The 20114-nt window shown below is 39.1% G+C and overlaps 2 protein-coding genes across 6 annotated transcripts; both read left to right on the top strand.

Annotated features, from left to right (window-relative positions):
• Positions 1 to 107: 107 nt before the first annotated feature.
• On the top strand, positions 108 to 3496 carry LOC135648921 (probable carbohydrate esterase At4g34215). 2 transcript variants are annotated; one of them, XM_065166942.1, is made up of 3 exons: positions 108 to 252; positions 331 to 972; positions 3044 to 3496. In XM_065166942.1, the coding sequence occupies exons 2-3, from the start codon at positions 448 to 450 to the stop codon at positions 3254 to 3256; spliced, it is 738 nt and encodes a 245-aa protein (XP_065023014.1). In that variant the 5' UTR covers positions 108 to 252; positions 331 to 447; the 3' UTR covers positions 3257 to 3496. The 2 variants fall into 2 exon arrangements, with proteins under 2 accessions (XP_065023014.1, XP_065023013.1); XM_065166941.1 differs by having other exon boundaries at positions 328 to 972.
• A 656-nt stretch (positions 3497 to 4152) lies between these two features.
• LOC103996627 (uncharacterized) lies at positions 4153 to 19323 on the top strand. 4 transcript variants are annotated; one of them, XM_065168007.1, is made up of 10 exons: positions 6368 to 7114; positions 7236 to 7313; positions 8074 to 8462; positions 8572 to 8708; positions 9161 to 9274; positions 9376 to 9444; positions 12525 to 12666; positions 14246 to 14406; positions 14485 to 14614; positions 17706 to 19323. In XM_065168007.1, the coding sequence occupies exons 1-10, from the start codon at positions 7099 to 7101 to the stop codon at positions 18900 to 18902; spliced, it is 2433 nt and encodes an 810-aa protein (XP_065024079.1). In that variant the 5' UTR covers positions 6368 to 7098; the 3' UTR covers positions 18903 to 19323. The 4 variants fall into 4 exon arrangements, with proteins under 4 accessions (XP_009415844.2, XP_065024079.1, XP_018673651.2 ...); XM_018818106.2 differs by having other exon boundaries at positions 7236 to 7328; XM_009417569.3 differs by lacking the exons at positions 6368 to 7114; positions 7236 to 7313 and adding an exon at positions 4153 to 4302.
• The last annotated feature ends 791 nt before the right edge of the window (positions 19324 to 20114 follow it).

Here is a 20114-nt window from a genome sequence, read left to right as displayed (position 1 = left end):
CCAGAAGTGATGTTAACTTCAATTGATGAGGTTGACTCTCTTATGTTAGCTCCTCGAGAAGTTTATGGCGAAGCACATTCTATCATCTAAATTATAGGATGCAATTGCCAAAAGTATTATAGGAATATGAAGAAAAGGTTGCAGATGACATGCTGCGCATCACAGTGGAGGAGATGCGGAAGGGACGCCATGACATTGACAAATCCCATCATATCTCCATAGAACTATCAGATGTCTCGAGATCATCGCATGGTAAGTTAAAAAATTGATTGCATTTTACATCCATAGTTTGAATTATAATACCAATCGATATATTATTTCCATTAGTAGGTTATTATGCCCCTTTAAATATCGATGGCATTTTGAGGTGAGAGTGAGGGAAAAAGTGTTGCACCTTCACACAAACATAAAGTCGTACGGTGGTTGGAGTCAGCTCGGTGGGTGGAAATGAGTGAGCAGAAACAGATCTTTGTTCTGTCGGGACAGAGCAACATGGCCGGCAGAGGCGGCGTCAGACACCACCGGTGGGACGGAGTCGTCCCTCCGGAGTGTCGTCCCAACCCTTCCATTCTTCGCTTCTCAGCCCGATGCCACTGGGAGGAAGCCCACGATCCTCTCCACTGCGACATCGACACCGGCAAGATCTGCGGCGTCGGCCCGGGCATGGCCTTTGCCAACGCCCTCCTCCCCCGCCTCTCGGACGGGGCCGTCCTGGGGCTGGTACCGTGCGCCATCGGCGGCACCGCCATAAAAGAGTGGGAGCGGGGATCGCGGCTCTACGAGGAGATGGTGCGAAGGGCTAGGAAGGCGGCCGAGCTCGGCGGTGGCGGGGAGATCAAGGCGGTGCTTTGGTACCAGGGGGAGAGCGACACGACGTCGCATGGTGCTGCGGAAGCGTACGCGGCCAACATAGAGAAGCTTATCCGGGATGTCCGATTGGATCTCTCTCTGCCTTCTCTGCCGTTCATCCAGGCAAGTCTGCTTCCAATTATAACTTCTTTTCTTTTCCTTTCTGCTATGCTTGTCTTCTGTTTCCATGCTGCAAGACCCTGCCTTGGCATTGGCTTATTTTTCGTTCCGTAGGTGGTGTGAATATGAGCGTAGAGCAACCAGCAGATAGGAATCTGATCCACGGAACCACTGATCCTCTAGATAGACAGCATGTTAATTAACCTAATTGGTAAGGATTTTGACGATCGATAGCGAGATCCATGGTCGAATCCACCACTTTTCATTATTCATATCCAATTAGCCAAACAGACCACCATTTAAAGGGCAACTCTGCAGAAATGCCTCGTGTTTGGGTTCTACTGAACATAAACATGATATTCCTTTACTCTACCTTTTAATATTCTCTTCTATGTGAGAATGTGGTGGAAACATGACTGAGACAATAACCATTTCTTCCTGGCATATATACTGAAGGGATCAAGCAGTATCTTTGAAATATGAACCTATTTGTTAGTCCTAGGTTGTGCTCTAGTTATTGCTCACACTAATGTAAGCACTGGCAGAACAAATATTGTGGAGGGCGTGAAGGGACGAGAAAAACTTTTCTCTGATAAGAAAATTGGGCAAAAGGAGGATGATCCTCTTAATAAGACGAAGAATTCACATATCGCTATCTTAGCCATAAAGAGAGTGAAGGGCAGGGGAACTTGTCAAGGAAGACATGAGTTAGAAGTTGGATGAAATACACAATATATGAAGGATAAGATTTACTTGCTCTCAGAGAGTCTGAAAGCTGATATTTTCTTTTCTCCTCCTTCGGGTTGGTTGTCATTCTAGCATAAAGGTTGGGTGAGGGGACATGTAACAACCAAAGCCTTTTATGTCACTAATGTGGGACCAAAATGCTGCTTTTATGTGAGACTTCCTCTCTTTTATATCGTGGAGTCTTCTAGGCTGATAAAGGGGTAACTACGCCTTTGGAATTTGCATGTTAATGCAGTTGATTCTGAAAACCTCGGTTTATCCATGATAAAATAAGAGTGGTAGGTATTGAATTTAGTTGGCCTAAGATAATGGGCCTAGGTTATGTTATTGATCTAGAATAAGTGATTGATCTAGGTGCATATGGAGAGGAATGTGGCTGGTCTTGCTTGAGACTAAAAGGCTAAGGATACACAAAGTTAGAAGAGTATAAGATCGATGAGAGGATTTAGTGAGGAGAATTGTGCAATCCACCAGAATGGAACATCTGTCATCGTAATTGCATCTGAATGTTCTGAATATTCTGCCACTTTTTGTAAGATTTACAAGTAAATAACTTCTGGAAATTTTTAATTTTGAAAAAAAAAATCCTACAATTAACATGGAATTAGTGAGGATGAGTTGAATGAAACTTGTCATTTAACATGAATCTGAAGCAAAATAGAATTGGAACTCTAACTTGATGATGTGAATTCAGCATGCCAAGTTGGATAACAAGAATCAGTACAATGATGAATTTTCTTTTGTAAATATAAGATCGACTGTGGAACCCCTTATCCCACCATTGGATCATCATTAAGTGTGACACCTTAAATTCTAGACCTTTTGACAGCAGTGTGTTCCATGCTTGCTGATTTAGATACGATAATTTGATTTTGCGCATCAGCATGTTTGTCACTCACCTTGTGGGATCAATTCTTTGTTGCATTATTTACAAGATGTGTGGTTTTGAAATTAGTTTGTCATAATACTTGATTAATACAAGGGTTTACGTCAGCTGTTTTAAGTGTCTCTCAGTGGTTTGGACCTTGTATCATAATTGGACATGATTTGGTTGCTCCAAACTCTCTATCTGTAAGTAAAGAATATCTGGCCTAGACAAAACAATGCCTTGCTGTTTCCTGGTATTGGCTTTGGGCTTTTCTTGTGCAGCCTAGGTGGAAAGTGCGAAAAGGGGGAGCCCTAGCCATCAGTGACGGACTACTCCAGAAGAGCTGAGCTAGAATTCTAACCTTGTATCTGGGTGTTGTCAAATTAATGATTTATGGTAGAAACGGTATTTAGTTCTGGTTGTGGCTTTTATCTAAAAGGTTTCCTTTTGCATCCCCAGGTCGCTATCGCATCGGGTGACGAGCATTACATAGAGAAGATAAGAGAGGCTCAACTGGGAATTAGTATGCCCGATGTTGTCAATGTAGATGCTATGGGTTTGCCACTAAATGAAGACAACTTGCATCTCACTACTGAAGCTCAAGTCCTGCTAGGCAACATGCTTGCAGAAGCCTATGCCGAACACTATTTGACGACGATCGATGGCCTCTGAAAGAAGCTTTGAAGGCGTGCTATGCCACAACCATGTTCCACAGAATCGACTCTTCTTGAGATGGCTGAAACTTGGGATCTCTTTTTGATGCAGTTATCATTTGATTGGCACAATAATTATTGCTGTTGATTCAAACGGAAATGTTTGAAATCTTTTGGGCTGTGATTAACTGACTCATTTCTCAGACATTAAATTTATATAGATTGGAATGGTTGCTAAATGAAAGAGAACTACATGAAGATAATCTCATGGTTCGATGCACATCTATCTCTATGGTAGGAATTATAATTGAACTTTAACTTGGTTTCGTTTATCTGATGTACGAACCTTCTTTCTTTCTGAGGGTTAAGCTTTTATTTATTTATTTATTTATTTCTGAAAGGTGCGATACTCTATTTGTTTCATTACTTTAACAATATTATACGTTTTAAATACTATAATGATAATAGTTAGTTCGAATAATTAACTGTAGTTATGTTTATTTAAGAATTAAAACCGTGTTAGGTTTTGGATAGAATCATAAAATCATTTGATTTAATTTATATAACACAATAACTTCATTTGTGATATTAAAAAAAATAATGAATTATGATAAATCGGACTGACAGTGCGTATCGCTACGCATACTCGTTACGCCTTTCCTTTCCGGTGGGTAGTCTTAAGGAAGGTGCAATTAAAGTGTGACCGCACCCTTTCTTTACACGAGAATACACGCTGTCCACCGAAGTCCACCGTTAGATCTAAGATGATGCTTGTAATCATCAGTCGGACGGATCAGATCCGTTCATCAAATCCAATGCACAGTGAATCCGCTCACAGAAACATAACATGCGGTCACTGCGTTCGCATACGTCGCTGACGCGGGACACGGGCCCTACAGCAAATCTCCAATCAACCAGGAGCCACGCTGCGGCCGAGTCGGACGAGTTAACGCCTCCGACAAAGCAACCCATCTCCTCATCTTTAGAAATCCCCAATCCCGAAGGAAGGGTAGCAAACCCTCGCCATCTGCTGTTCCTTCTCCGCCCCCTCCGCCCATTTGAGAGGTATTCGACTCCTGATATCTAATTAGGTTTTGTCCGTCTCGATTTCCTGTGGTTAGATTTCTTGGGTTGTACTTTTTTGATTCGATTTGCTACGGCTCTTGTCTGTCTAAAGGCGTCGATTCTTGTTGATTTCATTGAGAAGGTTGATTGAAATCTTTGTTTGTGATGGTGGTACTCTTCTAACCATTTGTTACGAATGGGATCTGTTGCTGGTGTTAGTTCTTTCGTAAACCTTGTTATTTGATTGCTTGTGCGTGTGAATTGGGTTTCATGGACGGCGAGAGTATGTTAATGACCGCTTAATGTGTTGCTTCTTTGCTTCGATAGTGAGCCATTTGTTTCCTGCTGTTGTGTTGTTTGGCCATCTTGTTTTCGTCGCGGGAGGATTTTGATTATTTGGTGCTTGTTGGTTTCGTATGACGTCATGGCATGTAGCTTTCAGCAGCGTGTATAATTTTTATTATATTTTTCAAAAATTTCTTTTTCGGTATTATGCTATCAATGATAGTGCTTTTTATACAGATTTTTTGCAGAAAACAATAATGTAAGATTCTACCTTTCATCCATTTTTGAAAAGAAAACAACTTGATAGCTATCATCAAAAGATGTATTCAAGGGCAGTCACTATTGCGTTCTCTGCAACAGGAGCCAGAAAATGTTAGCAATTAAACCTCAAAGGATCTTAGCATCGTTAGGTGTCCAGTCATCTCCATTGAGCCAGGACCCACTAGACTAGTTAGTCCTAAAATTAAATTGTATATTGAAAAACCTCATAAAGAGGTTCCAAACAGAATTTGAAAAGCTGTGGTTACAGAAAATGTGGTCCACAGGATCCAGGTGCTCTTTGTCTCCTCACACAAACAGCAGCGATGTATACTGGTTATGTTCAGGTGAGCCAATCTCTCAGTGGTAAGAAGGTGACTGCAAGAAGTTTCCAACAAATGATAACAACTTTATGAGTGGCTGGGAGCTTCCAAGGCCCTGCTCCATCCATTCCTTTGAGATCCGAAATCAGTGTTCCTAGTTTTGAGGAAACAATATGCTGATTTCACAGTAGCTGAATCCTTAGTATCAGGGTTGTTGGGTTCTGCTATCGCTTGACACAAAGTGAACAGGGTTGGTGAGTCCTTGCATGGTGGTTTCTTGAAGTGCTCCAATAGGTAGGCAGTATTAGAGGAGCATTTTTCTTTATTGTACATGTCAAAGTGGCGGGATGTAGAGGATTACAGCTCTGGACCAGTAGGCACCGGACTGGTACACGCTGGTCATAATTCAGAGTTTGTTTAACCCATTCTTTAATTAGCATTAACCCAAACCCCCCACCCCCTAGGGTCCTCTCCCTCTTGATGTCACACTCGCCTCCCTTGTGCCGCCCACCACTGTCCTCTTTCTACTTTGTATTTCTGTCCACTGCCTCCTCTTCCTGTAAGCAACTCAGAATAAAATATCTTATATAAGAACTGAAAAGATCTTTAAAGCATCTTGCAAGCTTCGCCATCTGATGATCATTTCTCTTGTGTTTCGCTTACTAGTCTTACTCAAGCTGTTATGTTTAAGAATGGGATGCTTTATTGCACATTGATTGAGTTTGATATGCTTTAACCATAATTTCTCAACAGATAACTGATTTTCATATCCTCTATTTTGTTTCTGTAAAAACCAAAGTTTTCACTATATTGGTTTGCCATTGGAGCCATAAAAATTCTAAACAAACAACTAGTTTTTCTAGCTTTCATTTTGTTTCATACAAGGTATACATTTTCGAATGATACCGCCCGGTACAGGCGGCGGTATGTATCGGTCTGACAGTAAACCGGTACACGGACCGCTCGCTACCGGGTGGTATATATATATATATATATATATATATATATATATATATATATATATGCAACGTCGCCCCACCTCGGGAGAAGAGAGGCGACGTCGCACATTTTTTAAAAATATAAATAAATAGATATATAAATAAAAGAATATATATATATATATATATATATATATATATATATATATATATATATATATATATATATATATATATATATATATAGAATGGTATACGGAGCGGTATAGCACTCGATATACAATATCGTACCGTACTGTACCGAGAGAATGTCGAAACTTAGGTACAGTACGATATTTCAATCCTTGGTTTCATATAAGGATTAAATTGTTTATTTATCGGTCCATATAGATCCCTTTTTTTGGAGACGGTGGATAGGAGTAGGGGGCAACAAGCGGGGACAGGGACCATGAAAGGTGATCGGCCCAGGTGGACTGCACTAGGAAGGGAAAGAAGATGGGGGTTGGGTTATTAAGGTTTTTTAAAAAAGTTAAAAATAATAATAAAAGATTGGCCTTACCGCTCGGTTTGCAGGGCTACCAGGTGGTAAGCCTTGTACCATATGTGGAGTGCTGGAAATTGGATTATTCTCATGCTGGTTCACATCCGAACCTGGTCAATATTGGGGAGTACATATAGATCTAGATGAAATTGCATTCGTTTTCCATGTGTTGTGAATTTGATGTGATCATGCTTGTTTATGGATGCCATGAATCGGTAACAAATCTCCTGTGCATCATTGATTCTGGTTTGTATTGCACTTTGGGGGGGATATCATGGTATCAACATTAGTAACACTATTGTGAACGAACCTCGTATTGGAAAAGCTCAAGGAAAGCCTCGTATCAACATTAGTAACACAATTGGATGCCTCATCTTCGGACTCCTGCCAACATCACGAGAACTGCTATCACTAAGTCATAGTGGATCATCATGGGCTTGCTACAGCTTATATGTCCATCCATTCAGGTGCTCCTTTTATATTTATGTTTTTCTGCAGTCTTAGAGCTTTTCAGGTATCTAGACTTTTGCTAAAAGCTCATTTGGGTTTTTGGACCTTTGTGCATTTGGTGATCTCTGTAAATTCTAGCAAAGACTGCTTCATCCTTGTTATTCCTTCACCATGAACAATATGTTTCACCAATGATGGATATGCTCCGACTATCAAGTATGCTCACACTGGGTTGGTACTTTGATTCTTTGTTGTCATTTTCCTATAATCATCAATCAAGAAGTGGATTGAACTATGCAATTCAGAAGAAGTAACAAAAATACAACCTAGGTTTATCGTATATTTACATGTTTAATTCAGATCCCAATGGATTTACACAAATCTGGGCTAGATTTATGCAAATCTACTTGGATCTGACCTATATTATAAAGATAAATCTAGATTTCATAGTATAGGTGGGATCCACATAGATCTAAACTATCTCTATGTGGATTTAGGCTGGACTCATTTGGTCAGATTCATGTGTATTTAGCCTAGATCTACATCTTGGTTTGATTTGTACAGATTTGGGTTAGATATAAAGTAGAGTTGCACAAATCTACTTGGATCTGGCCTATATCTATAAAGATTAAGGCTGGATTTCATGGTCTAGGTTGGATCCATAGAGATCTAAACTAGATCTACACGGATTTAGGCTGGACTCGTTAGGTCAGTTTCTTGTGTATTTAGGCTAGGTCTACATGAATCTTGGTTCGATTTGTACAGATTTAGGCTAGATATATGTGAATCTGGGCTAAATTCACATGGATCTAGGCCAAACCTACATGGATTCAGGTTAGATCTACATGGATCCATCCTAGACATGATGGACTTCTTTGATTTGAGTTAACTTCAATTGTTCATATTCATTCCTTTGGATGGTCACATAAATAACTGCAATGCTTTCTATCATGGTAATCCCACTCATGTTGAACAGGAAAAGTACATTCAAATAGGCATCAGGGATGCATTTCAACTGAAACAGATTGGTCATATGGTCATGTTCAGATGACATGCAGAATGGCAGCTGGTCAACAGAAGAAACGGTTAACAAGTTCCAACTTCCATGAACAACATAAAGGAAAGAAGAAAAAAAAGCTGGACTCATCTGACTACATATTAAATTTAAGATGTCGTGTGGATCTGGCATGGGATGACCGTCAAAGGAGAGTTGTGGCAAAGAAGGAACAAATCAGTTTATCATGGACAGATATTTCTCCTTTCCTTGACTCTGTTTCCCAGTCCCATGCTGGCTTAGCTGATGTTGTTTCTGTTCCAATTGAAATTTTTAGTTTGGACAATTTGACTGATGTTCTTTCTTACGAGGTATGATTGTCCTAACACAACTAATGAATTTTCTTTTGTAACCTCTGTTTCTTATTAAAATCATTAGTATCTATATTTTAAGTACATATTGCTCTAAATGTTTTGTCAGGTTTGGGCTACATGTCTTTCAGAATCAGAGAGAAAGCTTCTCACTCAGTTTCTTCCTAGTGTGAAAGGTGCAGAACAAGTAGTTCATTCGTTGCTTAACGGAGAAAATCACCACTTTGGAAATCCTTCCCTGAAATGGCAAGTTGAATTTTTGTTGTTGATTAGTTGCTTCTGGTCAGCTTCTGTTAATTGGAGTCTCCACTATTGAATCTGAAGGATGCTGATTTCCAGTTTTACAACATATAATGTTCTTCTAAATAATATGAACTGTGGTTTTTTAAGGATATTTATCTACTTGAATTTAAAGACTTTGTTCTTAAATATTTTTTGTTTCTTGGAAAGTTTATCTAACTGATAATATATGCAAATTCACATAAAATCTAACCAAATACAAGGTAGGAGAAGTAATATGAGCTCAAATGTCATAACCATGTTACAAGGAGATATATTTTTTCAGCACTAGGCTTTTTTCCGCAGATTCTTGACTCAAAACTGTTGTAGACTTATTCCAATATGCTCCACGGATCTGTATTGTCCTTGTTTTAAATTGCCGATAAGCCTGTTTGAAGGAGTTATCCTATACTGCACAGGTCTACTTCTCTTTGTGCTGGTAATCTTCATCCTGATATTCTTCTTCAAGTGGAGGAACAATGTCAACTCAGTAAGAGGGCATATTATTGTGAGATAAATAAGTATCACAAGGGGTATGTGCAGTAAAAATATATTAGGAGATTGCAAAACTTTGCATTCAAAGTACCACTTTGGTAGTTGTTAAGTGTGTTTAATAATATGCTTATGGTTGCAGCATGCTTGAGGTTTTGAAGAAATGGAAGGAACGATGGTTAAACTGCAAGGATCCAGAGTTACTGTTGAGGTTGTTTCTTCTTGTCTTTTTCTTTCCTACACATGGATAAACATTTTTGCCTGTGGCCATTCAATAAAAATCTTTACTAGGTATCTCTATCATTGTACATTATTGACTACATGGTTATTTTTGCTTGAACACAAGCTTAGCTCCAAAAAAGAGGAGGCAAGGTACCATTTCTTCGTTTTGAGGGACACTTTGGAGGGTTTCTCATAGGTTGCATGTTTGCTACCAAAATGGTAGTTCTTATAACTTTGGAAATTTTCTTGGTTGTGTGGTTAAATTGCAATTGATATGGTAGGTTCCTATCCATTAAGGCGAACTGTATACATTATCTATCCTCTTTAGGTTTGATGGCAAGTTCACATCTTGGCTAGCTTTGTCTCGGCTAGGAATCTATAAAGGTTTTCGAGTGGTATCCCAGTTTCACAGAGAATTAGTTATATGCATGTCTATAGTTCATATGACCTCACTGTTATATGCGAGAAACTTCGTTGCAAGCTTGTGCTTTCCTATGAAGTTGAAATGGAAAAAGTTGAGTCTGTGTCAGAGTGCACCATACCCAGACACCATGTACAAGTCTTTCCTTTGCACTAACATGTGAAGGAAACTTGGTGGGTTGATCTCAATGCTATTCTGCTGGTCCTTAGGAGGTAAGGTTGCTGAAATTTTCTGCTGAGGCCCTTGGGTCAGATGTAAACATATTTGAAACTGTTTGGATGATATTTTCAATGTTGTAGCTTCAGGATGATGGTGGCAGTTTATCGTTAGCTGCTGGAGATGGTGTTGGATTAGATGAGAGGAGAGATGGGGATTGAGATGAGAAGAAGATAAAGGAGGAGACCAGGTGGTCGGAAGAGGAGAGTTCCCACCTAATGAAAACTGAGGTCTGAGCAGCCAGGGAAAAGAAGAAAGAAATGTTAATATTTTATTTGCAATTGTCAAGTACCATCAACATTTCCTCTCTTTCTGTAAGCTGTCTGTGCATCTTGAAGTTGGAAACTAAGCCACTTAGTTTAATCTATAGGAGTTTGACTATAATCAAACTCATTACTAAATTGATCTAATAAGTTGAGCACCTTAAGTGATGAAAATATCCATTCAAATTAACTATCTTTTATTAATCTAGTTAAATCTGAAATCAAAGGCTCTTGTCTCGTATTGACAATCTTTTTGTCCCTGGACAGACCAGTACATGTCAGTCAGGACTCGTGTACCGAAACATGGTACACCTGTACATACTAAAGACTCAAAGAAGAGGAGGAGGGGGAAGGAACAGATGGCTGCGGAGGAAGAGGAGGAAGGAGGAGGAGGAAGACGAAGGAAGAAGAGGTGGCGGTGGAGGAAGAAGAGGAGGCAGAGGAGTAAGAGGAAGAAAAAGAAGAAAGAGGAAGGTGGAGGAGGATGAAGCGAACCGGAATCAGTGGCACACGAATGGGCGATGAGCGGCAGCAGGTGGCTCGCGAGTGAAGAGGGCTCGCAAACATGAACCCTATTCTGGTGTTAAATAGCTTTTCCTAATAAGCCAGACCAGACCTCTCGAAGTCTGCCAGTTCATGCCCAAACCTTACAGACTTGTCAGTTTCGTACATGTCCAAGTGAAATGGTGTTCCATGTATGAAATTAAAATAACATTAATCCAATTAAAATACCATTCCAGTTCAATTTTTCAGGCTTCTTCGGGGTGGAGAAGAGTGAACAGGGAGGTGCACCATAGAGCCAGAGTAGTCAGAAGCCTGTAATACTTGTATAGTTGTATAGATGAATACATATATATTCAGAGTTTGATACTCATCTATATTCTAGTACAACACTAAAGAGAATAAGAAGAAATGTTATATGAACAGCTTTTGGGGACCTGAGAATGCCTTTGTCTTCTCCTCTTGTCTGAATATGTCTCAAAACGACCTTTTGGACCCATATGACTGCTAAAGACACAGGATGATTTGCTAGAATCCTACATGCCTTAGTATTTTATAATTATTGCATTACATCATCTAAAAAGTCAAGAAAACTCCGATAAATGGAAAGTTAAAAAGATGCTCCTAAGCTGAATTGAATGCTCCAAATTCAACTTTGATGCTTAATTGACTGTATCGCAACGATCCAGCAATCTATACACATTAATCACTTTTGTTGCACATGGCTCATCCTAGTGCTATGAAATGAAGATGATTCATACCATTTAGGGTATGGACTAAAAATGTCTTTACACTTTTTGATGAGCAAATATAAGTAATCTTTCTTAATATTTGTTCTTCCCGTCAATCTGAGATTCTGAGATCATCTTGCGGCCTCTTTAATCTGCATTGAATTTAAATATTGTTGTCTCTCATGCTTCTTGATATTGTAGATGTTTGTGCTAGCCATATGGATGACATTTGAACCAAAGCCTTCCAGAGGGACTTTCATTGTGATTCTGTCCAATTGTCATGACATCAGTGATACTTCGTTGCTTCATCACCTACATAATGTGTAGAAACATCCTTACGCATCTTCTAATTCCTTTTCTTCCTTAACATCATCTTAATTTATTGTTTGCGATGGTAGTATTCAAGGTTCTAATACCGGGCACACTGCTTGAAACAACCTGGTATTTGGCAGTTTGATGGAAGGCCAACAGGTGAACTGGGCAATTTTGCTCGGTCGGTTTGAAGAAAGGATGTTTCTAATTCTTTGTTTTGGATGTGATAGGTCTATTATTTTCATTTTGGATTAGAATATGTTAACATTCCTACTGTTTTCAAACTTAGTAGTTGATATTAGATCTTAGAAAAATCTTGTTGAGAAAAATTTTAAAGCTTTGATAGGTCTATTATTTTCATTTTGGATTAGAATAATTTAACATGCCTACTATTTCGAAACTTGGTTGTTGATTAATAATAATGATAAAATTTGTTGATCCTTATCACAGTTTGCATCCTAGGAAACCACTGTCTTTCTATAGGTTTGGAAGCTATCTTCATAAATTGAACTGGCTTCTGCAAACACTTGTTGCCAATTTTTTCATAGATGATTGGGCTCTATGTGCATCCATTAGTATTTTGCATTTGTTCTATTCCTCTAAGCTGAACACCTTGAATATACAGTGAAGGATATTGCGAGGACAAGGAAGGAAGCTTAGCTAATTCTGCTGAAAGGGCTAAAGTTCTTGCAATCTCAAAGAGGGAATCACCTCATAAAGTCAATGATCATGCTGATGACACTGATAAATACATGTCATATATTAAGGTCAGCTGACTTGTACGTCCTACTTATTAAGTAGTTAAGCTCACTTATATAGTTATATGGTAGTTGGTGCAAGTATATCTAAGGTTTTTAGACCAAAATAACTTCACTAAAGTTGAGAACATTCTTTTGACATGATATTATCTTTATCATCTAAATGCCTTTACATAATTGGTTGGCTTGAGTTTTATGGCTTTTGCCAGTTGGCTTGGAATGCACCTTGTATCTATGGACTAAACAATCTGCTAGTAACCATCTCAAATGAAAATGATATGAAATATATAAGTATCAGGACTGTATTTGATGTGCTGGGATGTTTTGAAAGTCAAATGAATATATCCTCATTAGGACTAAATTTGTAAGTAAATAGGAACTTTATATCAAATAACACGAGCTCATTTCTATTTGAAATGATATCACTTGCATCTCTCTTTGAAATGCATTTTATTATGCTTCATAAACTCAGATAAGAGTGATTGAATGATGACAAGTCTGTTATCTAATCCAGAATATTTCTTTTTGAATACTTAATGAGAAATCTGTTAGATAAATCATTGGAAATATCCTAAGAAGTTACATCCGTTTTTGATCTAGTGACAGTTAAAAGCAGATGACCTGAATTCTGTCTCCCAGAAATTTGATTCAGAAAAAGAATGTATAGTGGTTTAGTTAGACCTTCCTGTCTTGTTAGAGACATGGGGCTTGAGAACTTTTCTACATTATCTAGAGTTATACTTTGAAGATAGCCAACCAGTGAAATCATATAAAAGTTATTTGAAATGCAAATGCTCATGGCAAGCACCTCCCAGCATCTAATAGTCCTGACTGTTTATATCAATGGATAAAATTATTCCAGCTTCTCTTCACAACCAAGCTATGCTACTTTTGACTCATTGCAAAAGTTACACAAAAATAACTTGTCAGATTCTCGACTTGTAGATATGCTATATAAAATAAAAAACCACGGTGTAAAGACTTTCTACATGGTATGAATCCGGTTAGTTTGTTGCCAATGGAGATAAGATACCTCTTTCACACATATTATGTCTTGATACTCCTGCTATTGAGAAAATCATTAAGATTTTCATCTTGGTTTTGTTTATTATTGATTTGTATTGTTTGTTTTATTTTCTTCTTTCTGTTTTCTTGCATATATTTAGACTCAGATGTTGTGGAACTAAGTCCATTGGTTTAAGCAGACATTAAGAACACTTGGTCTTTGAATATTTTCCTGGTTGATCTTAAAATTTGATGCTTGTATCATTCCCAATTTGGTACTTTATAAGCTTGAACTAAGTCAAGCTGCGTCTGTGTGGATTTTCTGCTCTTTTTGATAAGTTTTATGCACATTAGTTGTATATCTGATATGTTTCATATTTGTTGGATAGTTTTGGCATTTTTGTTCATTTTATTTATCTAACAGTCCATAAAAAGAAAGAATTCTTCTGAGTTCTGATCTGTAACTCAAAATTGGCTTTCTTTATGAGGCTTTTAGAAGAAATCTGGCGTGCTGGGTTATGATTGCAATCCTATGGTTGAAAATGCTAATCATTTGTTTTTCTATTTTTTGTCAATACTTCAGGTAAGCAGGGCACAACATCAGCAGATCAAGAATATAAAGCATTCTGCTGATGGTATTCAACCTAAATTACTTGGTCGTGTGCTTGGTGACATACAATGCTTTCATGTTCATCCTTATGAGACATTTGAAGAGGAAGAAAAGAAGAGGTTGCATGAGCACTGGTTGGTTATCATTTCTCTCGTGGTCAGTTTGATGTCTGAAAGTTATTAGATTCTGAAAATTAAGCCTCGTGCAAGCAGGTTGCAAGTAGCAAACAAGGATCTCTTGGTAGCTTTTGAGGCTGCTAGGGGCCGGAAGTTGTGGAGAGAGCGATCTTGGAAATCTTTGGAACGGGAACTCGCAGAGAAAATGAAGTTTATAAATGATAAGGTATTCTTTGATCTTATTAGTTATTATTATTCTTTCATACATTTACTTTCTAAGTTAACCTTTGAAATCATTGAATATATAATGAAACTTTGCTTCATTAGTTCATGTTTTCATAGTTTATTATTATGGATATTCAAGATTTCCGTATATTAATTAATACTATTAGTAGTTCTTTAGATGCTTGCCAATATCTTGTAGAGGTAGCAAAGAGAACTCTAAGCACCATCCATGGTAATGAAATCTGTACTCTGTACATGCTATGAATTAGTTGGTAAATTGCACCGGTGCTTGCTGAGTTCTTCATCCCTTTCCAGTATATAACATCCATGCACATGCCTCAATGGGCATGACATGGCATGAACTTTCAATAGTGCCCGTGGACTCCCTATGGTACTGGCTGACTGCAATGGTCAGAGTATGCTGCTCCTTAAAACTTATCTGCTTATATAAATTGTGATGCAGAAATCTTCGGTGATGTTTTTTGTTTGCATTTTTGCATACACGCACACACATGCAATTCATTACTACATATGCTCACATTATAAAAAACAAACTAATATTAGAATCTCAATATCCATGTGCATGCACACTTGGATGAATAGAGATGCGGGTATCAGTTATAATGTAAATGTGACTAGTAACTATTAAGTATTACGTATGCACATGTGTGGTCACATCATAGACAAATATAAGAAAGGATGTTGATTGTGGTACTTGATGCCATTTATTTTATTTAATTAAAGGGTAATTGCTAGTTGATATTCTCCACTTGCTCTATCCTTAAAACACAGTTATGACTTGCCATGCATAGATTCTTGGACATCTGAGTGTCCCATCTCTGATCAACGTTACGGAGATATAACTCAAATGTCCTCAAAGCAGAAAGTGCCTTCCTGATCTCCTTTATAGTGCAGACATGTGATATACATAGTCCATCTACTATGATAGAGCAATACATACAATGACCCCATCATGACAATGATTTCAGTCACTGCATCTCAGAATCTGCAGGATATATAGAGCTCCATGACCTTTTCATCTGATGAGCTAACCCAAAATGTAAACATAGTTTTCAATCCGATTATTCTTTGCAAGATAAACTTTAAGGAGATGGATTGGCAAACTAAGTAACACAATGCCACCAACCTTTTTAAGGTTTACATTATCGTTGGTTATCACTTTTACTACAAACTGAGGTCTAATCTCATTTATGGGTCTCAATAGTGCATTGTGAATACAATTTGATGCAACAACCAACTTGTGGAAGACTATTCTGTTACAATATATCAAGAAGTTTGGGATATTCATCCTGATAGGGTCAAACCAGCTATGGTACATGATTGCCATATCATAGAGGATCCGACTTCTTAAAAGCAAGGTTTTTAATTTTGAGTATCAAAGCCATATCATTCCTGGCCCAGACCAATATGGGTATGAGATTTACCAATATCAAATTTCGAAAAAAATTTGAAAAAAAAGATGAAAATTATAAAAATTACTATCTAGTAGAAGTCCTGTATCGGATGGTATAGGCGTTGAACTACGCTTGGGTACAAGCCCTATACCTAGCAGACCACCTAGTTTACCCAAGTCCTTGTGCCAACAAGCTGTGGGATAAGTAAATACTACCAGTACGGTATCAGATGGTATTGCAAACCTTGCTCAAAAGTATTAATTTAATCTTTGACTCCTCAACCACTTTATCAAGATATCTACCAATAGTCTTACATGGAGTAGGAGGTTATACACCAGGGCATGCTTCTGAATGGACACTAAGGATTGTAACAAGGATCTCAAGCTGCATTAATAATGATGCAGTTGAAATTGAACCATTTTGTAATTGCTTTACCCAACGTTTCGTATCATACTGCCTGATATGGGTGGTACGTTCCAGTCCGTCAGCCTATCGGCACGCAGACCGCCCACTATCGGGTGGTATCAGATTTTTGGCCTCGTATCGGACGATACGAGGCTGTACTGGGTGGTAAAGGTCAAAATTTTGACCATTACCGACCTGAACTAGGCATTACATAGCAGTTGCCATTAGCCCAGATGATCGCCCCACGATCGAATATTATGTCGTTCCGCCACTCGCCGACGTATTAGTTCCCCTCTGCCACACGTACTGGCCGCAGCTCTCCTGTAGGTTGTGCCACTAGCCGCCCTCGTGATAGTCGTCATTGGAGTACCACTTGTGTCCGAACTCGTGCTCTCGGTCGGCGACATAGGAATCGGGTCTGGCATTGCCCTCCGACTCGATGAAGGTTCCGAAGCCTTCCATCCGGTCGGAATGGAGCTCGCTCATGAAGGTCGCGTTAGAGGGCCACGAGAACTTTCCCTTTCCGGAAGCCTTCCCCCTCCGCCACTCCCCCTCATGCATGCACTAGTCGGCCCCAAGGCACTTCGCCCGTCGGTGGGGGGAGTTCTCCGCATCCACGATCAGGTACAAAAACCCTAAGTTGCTTCATGTTCTCCGCTTGGTACGCCAATATGGTATGAGATTAAAAACCTTGGCTTTACCTATATACCTCTTCTTCTCTTTAGTATGTGTATCATCGATCCTTGTTTGTTTTGTAGTTTGAGATGGGAAAGCTATGGGATTTATTTCGACTAATTAAAAGCTGGCCTACCAAATGAACAAAGTAGTCTATTCCAAGCGAGTAGTATGATATGTAGTCTATCAAAATGATTTGTGGAATTGAATAGGAAAACGAGTTGATTCTTTGGAGAAATTGTTTCCTGGTGCACATATCACTGGATTTTCACCTAGTTTTGTTGTAGAGATAAAAGAATTTTGTGAGTTACTAGTGGCAAAGTGATAGATAACTCCTGGCTTACGGTCTTAATTGAATTTCTCATGGTGCTGATTTACATAAATTGAATTCTGTATGATAAAACCTTAGTTAATTGTAGTTTGTTTTACTTTGCCTTTGCCTTTTGTGAGATATTTTTGCTTTTGTTGACAACAGGGTAGTCTACATTTTTTCCCTGCTCTTTGCTGATTTCTAATTTCTTTTAGTTTTTTTCTGTTAAGCTTCCATCTATGAAAAAGAGGTTGGAGATGCTAACTTTTCTATGGCTAATTGATTAGGATGATAAATTAGAAAGTTCTGAGGGCTCCCCAGAAGAACCTACATATGATGGTTATTGCAGAAATCAACATACCCAGGATATTAATGACAAAAGTTACGGCCAGTCCAAAGATAATTCCATTGATGACCATCAGTTGGAGCTCATTCCTTCTCCGAATAGTCACAAGGAACCTAGTCTTATCATCCACAACCAAGAAGAGACATTACAACAGGATGATGATTTCTCTCCTCTTTCGCATGTGGAAAAGCAGAATCCTAAAAACATGTGGCAGACGGCAGGTGTTTCTGATTCTTATTACCATTCTACAGAGAACCATGGTTACACATCAGCTAGCGAGTTGTCTCTTCGGCAACCCCAACTTACAATAGAACATCCAACTAATATGATTGATCTAGAGAGAGACATAATAGAATCCGAAGGTGGAGAGTCCATTCCATCAGCTTTTGATGTAGACGGCCGGCCTTCTCTGTTTTGTTCATTTGGTCGAAACGAGATGCTTCCAACCTTTCCAAAGGAACCGAGAGTGATGTCATCTTATCCAGAACATATAAACGGCATGAAGCAACCTGGATTGCAGTTTTTGATGGCTAATGATGATTTGCAAGAATCTAGCCTGGTTTCCAATCAATTGCAGGAGCAGCAGCAGTTGATAGAGCAGAGAGATGTAAGGGAGAAAGAGGTATATATGCAACAAATCATACCCAAGAAAGTATATTCCACAACCAGGTACCCAACCCAAGGGTTTCCATCAGTTGATCGTCAGAATCTTGCTGCTGTTCAGTCATCCATGAATAGTGGTACCCGAGGCTACAATTGGTTTCCCGGTGATGATCAGTCTTACAGTAGTTGGTCTGCAGTTGAATCATCGAGGGGTGGTGGCCACTGTTTGGACGATGGTGGCAATGCAGATGGGAGCCTCTATAGTGTTTTATCTAACAAGTTGTCAACGTGCTCACCATATGACAGTAATAGTTCAGAACAGTATCTCCAACCAAGAAGCTTTGTTGGAAATGTTATCCCCAGTGCTCACAATATTTATGGGTACGGACAGCATCAACCGGACGACCCAAGCAGCCATCAAATGGGTGTTACTCCATCAATGAACAACGGGTCATGGATGAACTTTCCACATCAAAATCCGGATCTTCACGATCCTTTGGGGAGACCATTTCAAAGGCCTTGGGATCATCAGTAGCACCTTACTGGTGGCAGAACCCTCGATCAAGTTCTCCTTTTTGACTCGTTTGCAGGCTGAACCCTCTGTCAAGACATATTTACTCGTAAAGAGGCTCATGTGCAGAATGCACCAAGATGACTTCATAAAATTTAGTTATTTGGCCTTTGTGGGGTGGCCTCTCTCATAACCGGTGCTTGCAAACACTACGAGTTTGGTGGTTTGTACATATATCCTGAATGCCATGAGGATGTGGAAGGGGAGAGGAACAGATTGCTTTGGTTCAGCAGGGATTTTTTTTTGTTACAGCTTTTTTTTTTATTTCGCATTGTATGAAGGGTATTATTATATTTTTATGTTGGGAACGAGGGTTCCTTCCACAAATAAAAAGTTTTGATCATTTACATAAAATAGTCCTGATGATGGCAACTGCTTTAGGTCATATGTTTTGCCTTCTAACTTGCTCAATTCTAACCCCACTTTAAGCCCAACGACGTCTGGAAATTTAGGTTCTATATTTAGGTTCTATTTCAGCTGACTCATCAACCACGACACTTTATTTGAACCTGAATGATCTGACGACAAATGCAACCATTTGATTCATTAATCCTTTGATTAAATTAGCTGTGAGAGCAGGTTGGTTTGGTTTCACGGCAAAATGCAGCAACCGTTTGATTTACAAATCCTTTTGATTAGATAAGCCAGGGGAGTAGGCCAGGAGGCCAATGGCAGGTGCTGTGACATCGCCGCCATGGGATTGGTCAGATTCACGCTCAAATCTCAACTGCTGTTACATCGCCGCCTCACATACATACTGGCATCACACACAACTGAACTGATCGGAAAGATAAATGCAAGGGTTAAATTACCTTTCATCGCCATCATAAGCTGAGCTCATACGAACTACAGATGGAATGATAGATAAATTTCTCCCTCGAGCTTGAGATTAAGCAAACTGATCCCCCGAGGCTCTACGCCCAAGCGGTGAGAACTAGACAGACTACAATCCCCCATTTCTCATTGACCCTCCGTACCACACCAGACTAGCTTTGGTCAGATACATCAGTCCGGTGAACGTGACAGCCTGCAAAGACCAATAAGTAATGGATTCAAAAACACCAGTCCCTTCACAATTAAACAAGCTATGTGAACATCAGCCATACTACTTCTCTGCATGTGCAGCCTACTAAAAGAAACATACATACCTTCTTTGCCGAGCAACATAATCCAACA

Source organism: Musa acuminata, chromosome BXJ3-9 (assembly GCF_036884655.1).
Source record: "Musa acuminata AAA Group cultivar baxijiao chromosome BXJ3-9, Cavendish_Baxijiao_AAA, whole genome shotgun sequence".
NCBI lineage: Eukaryota > Viridiplantae > Streptophyta > Magnoliopsida > Zingiberales > Musaceae > Musa > Musa acuminata.
Note: the sequence above shows the minus strand (reverse complement) of the source record. Positions and strands in the feature narration are given on the sequence as shown.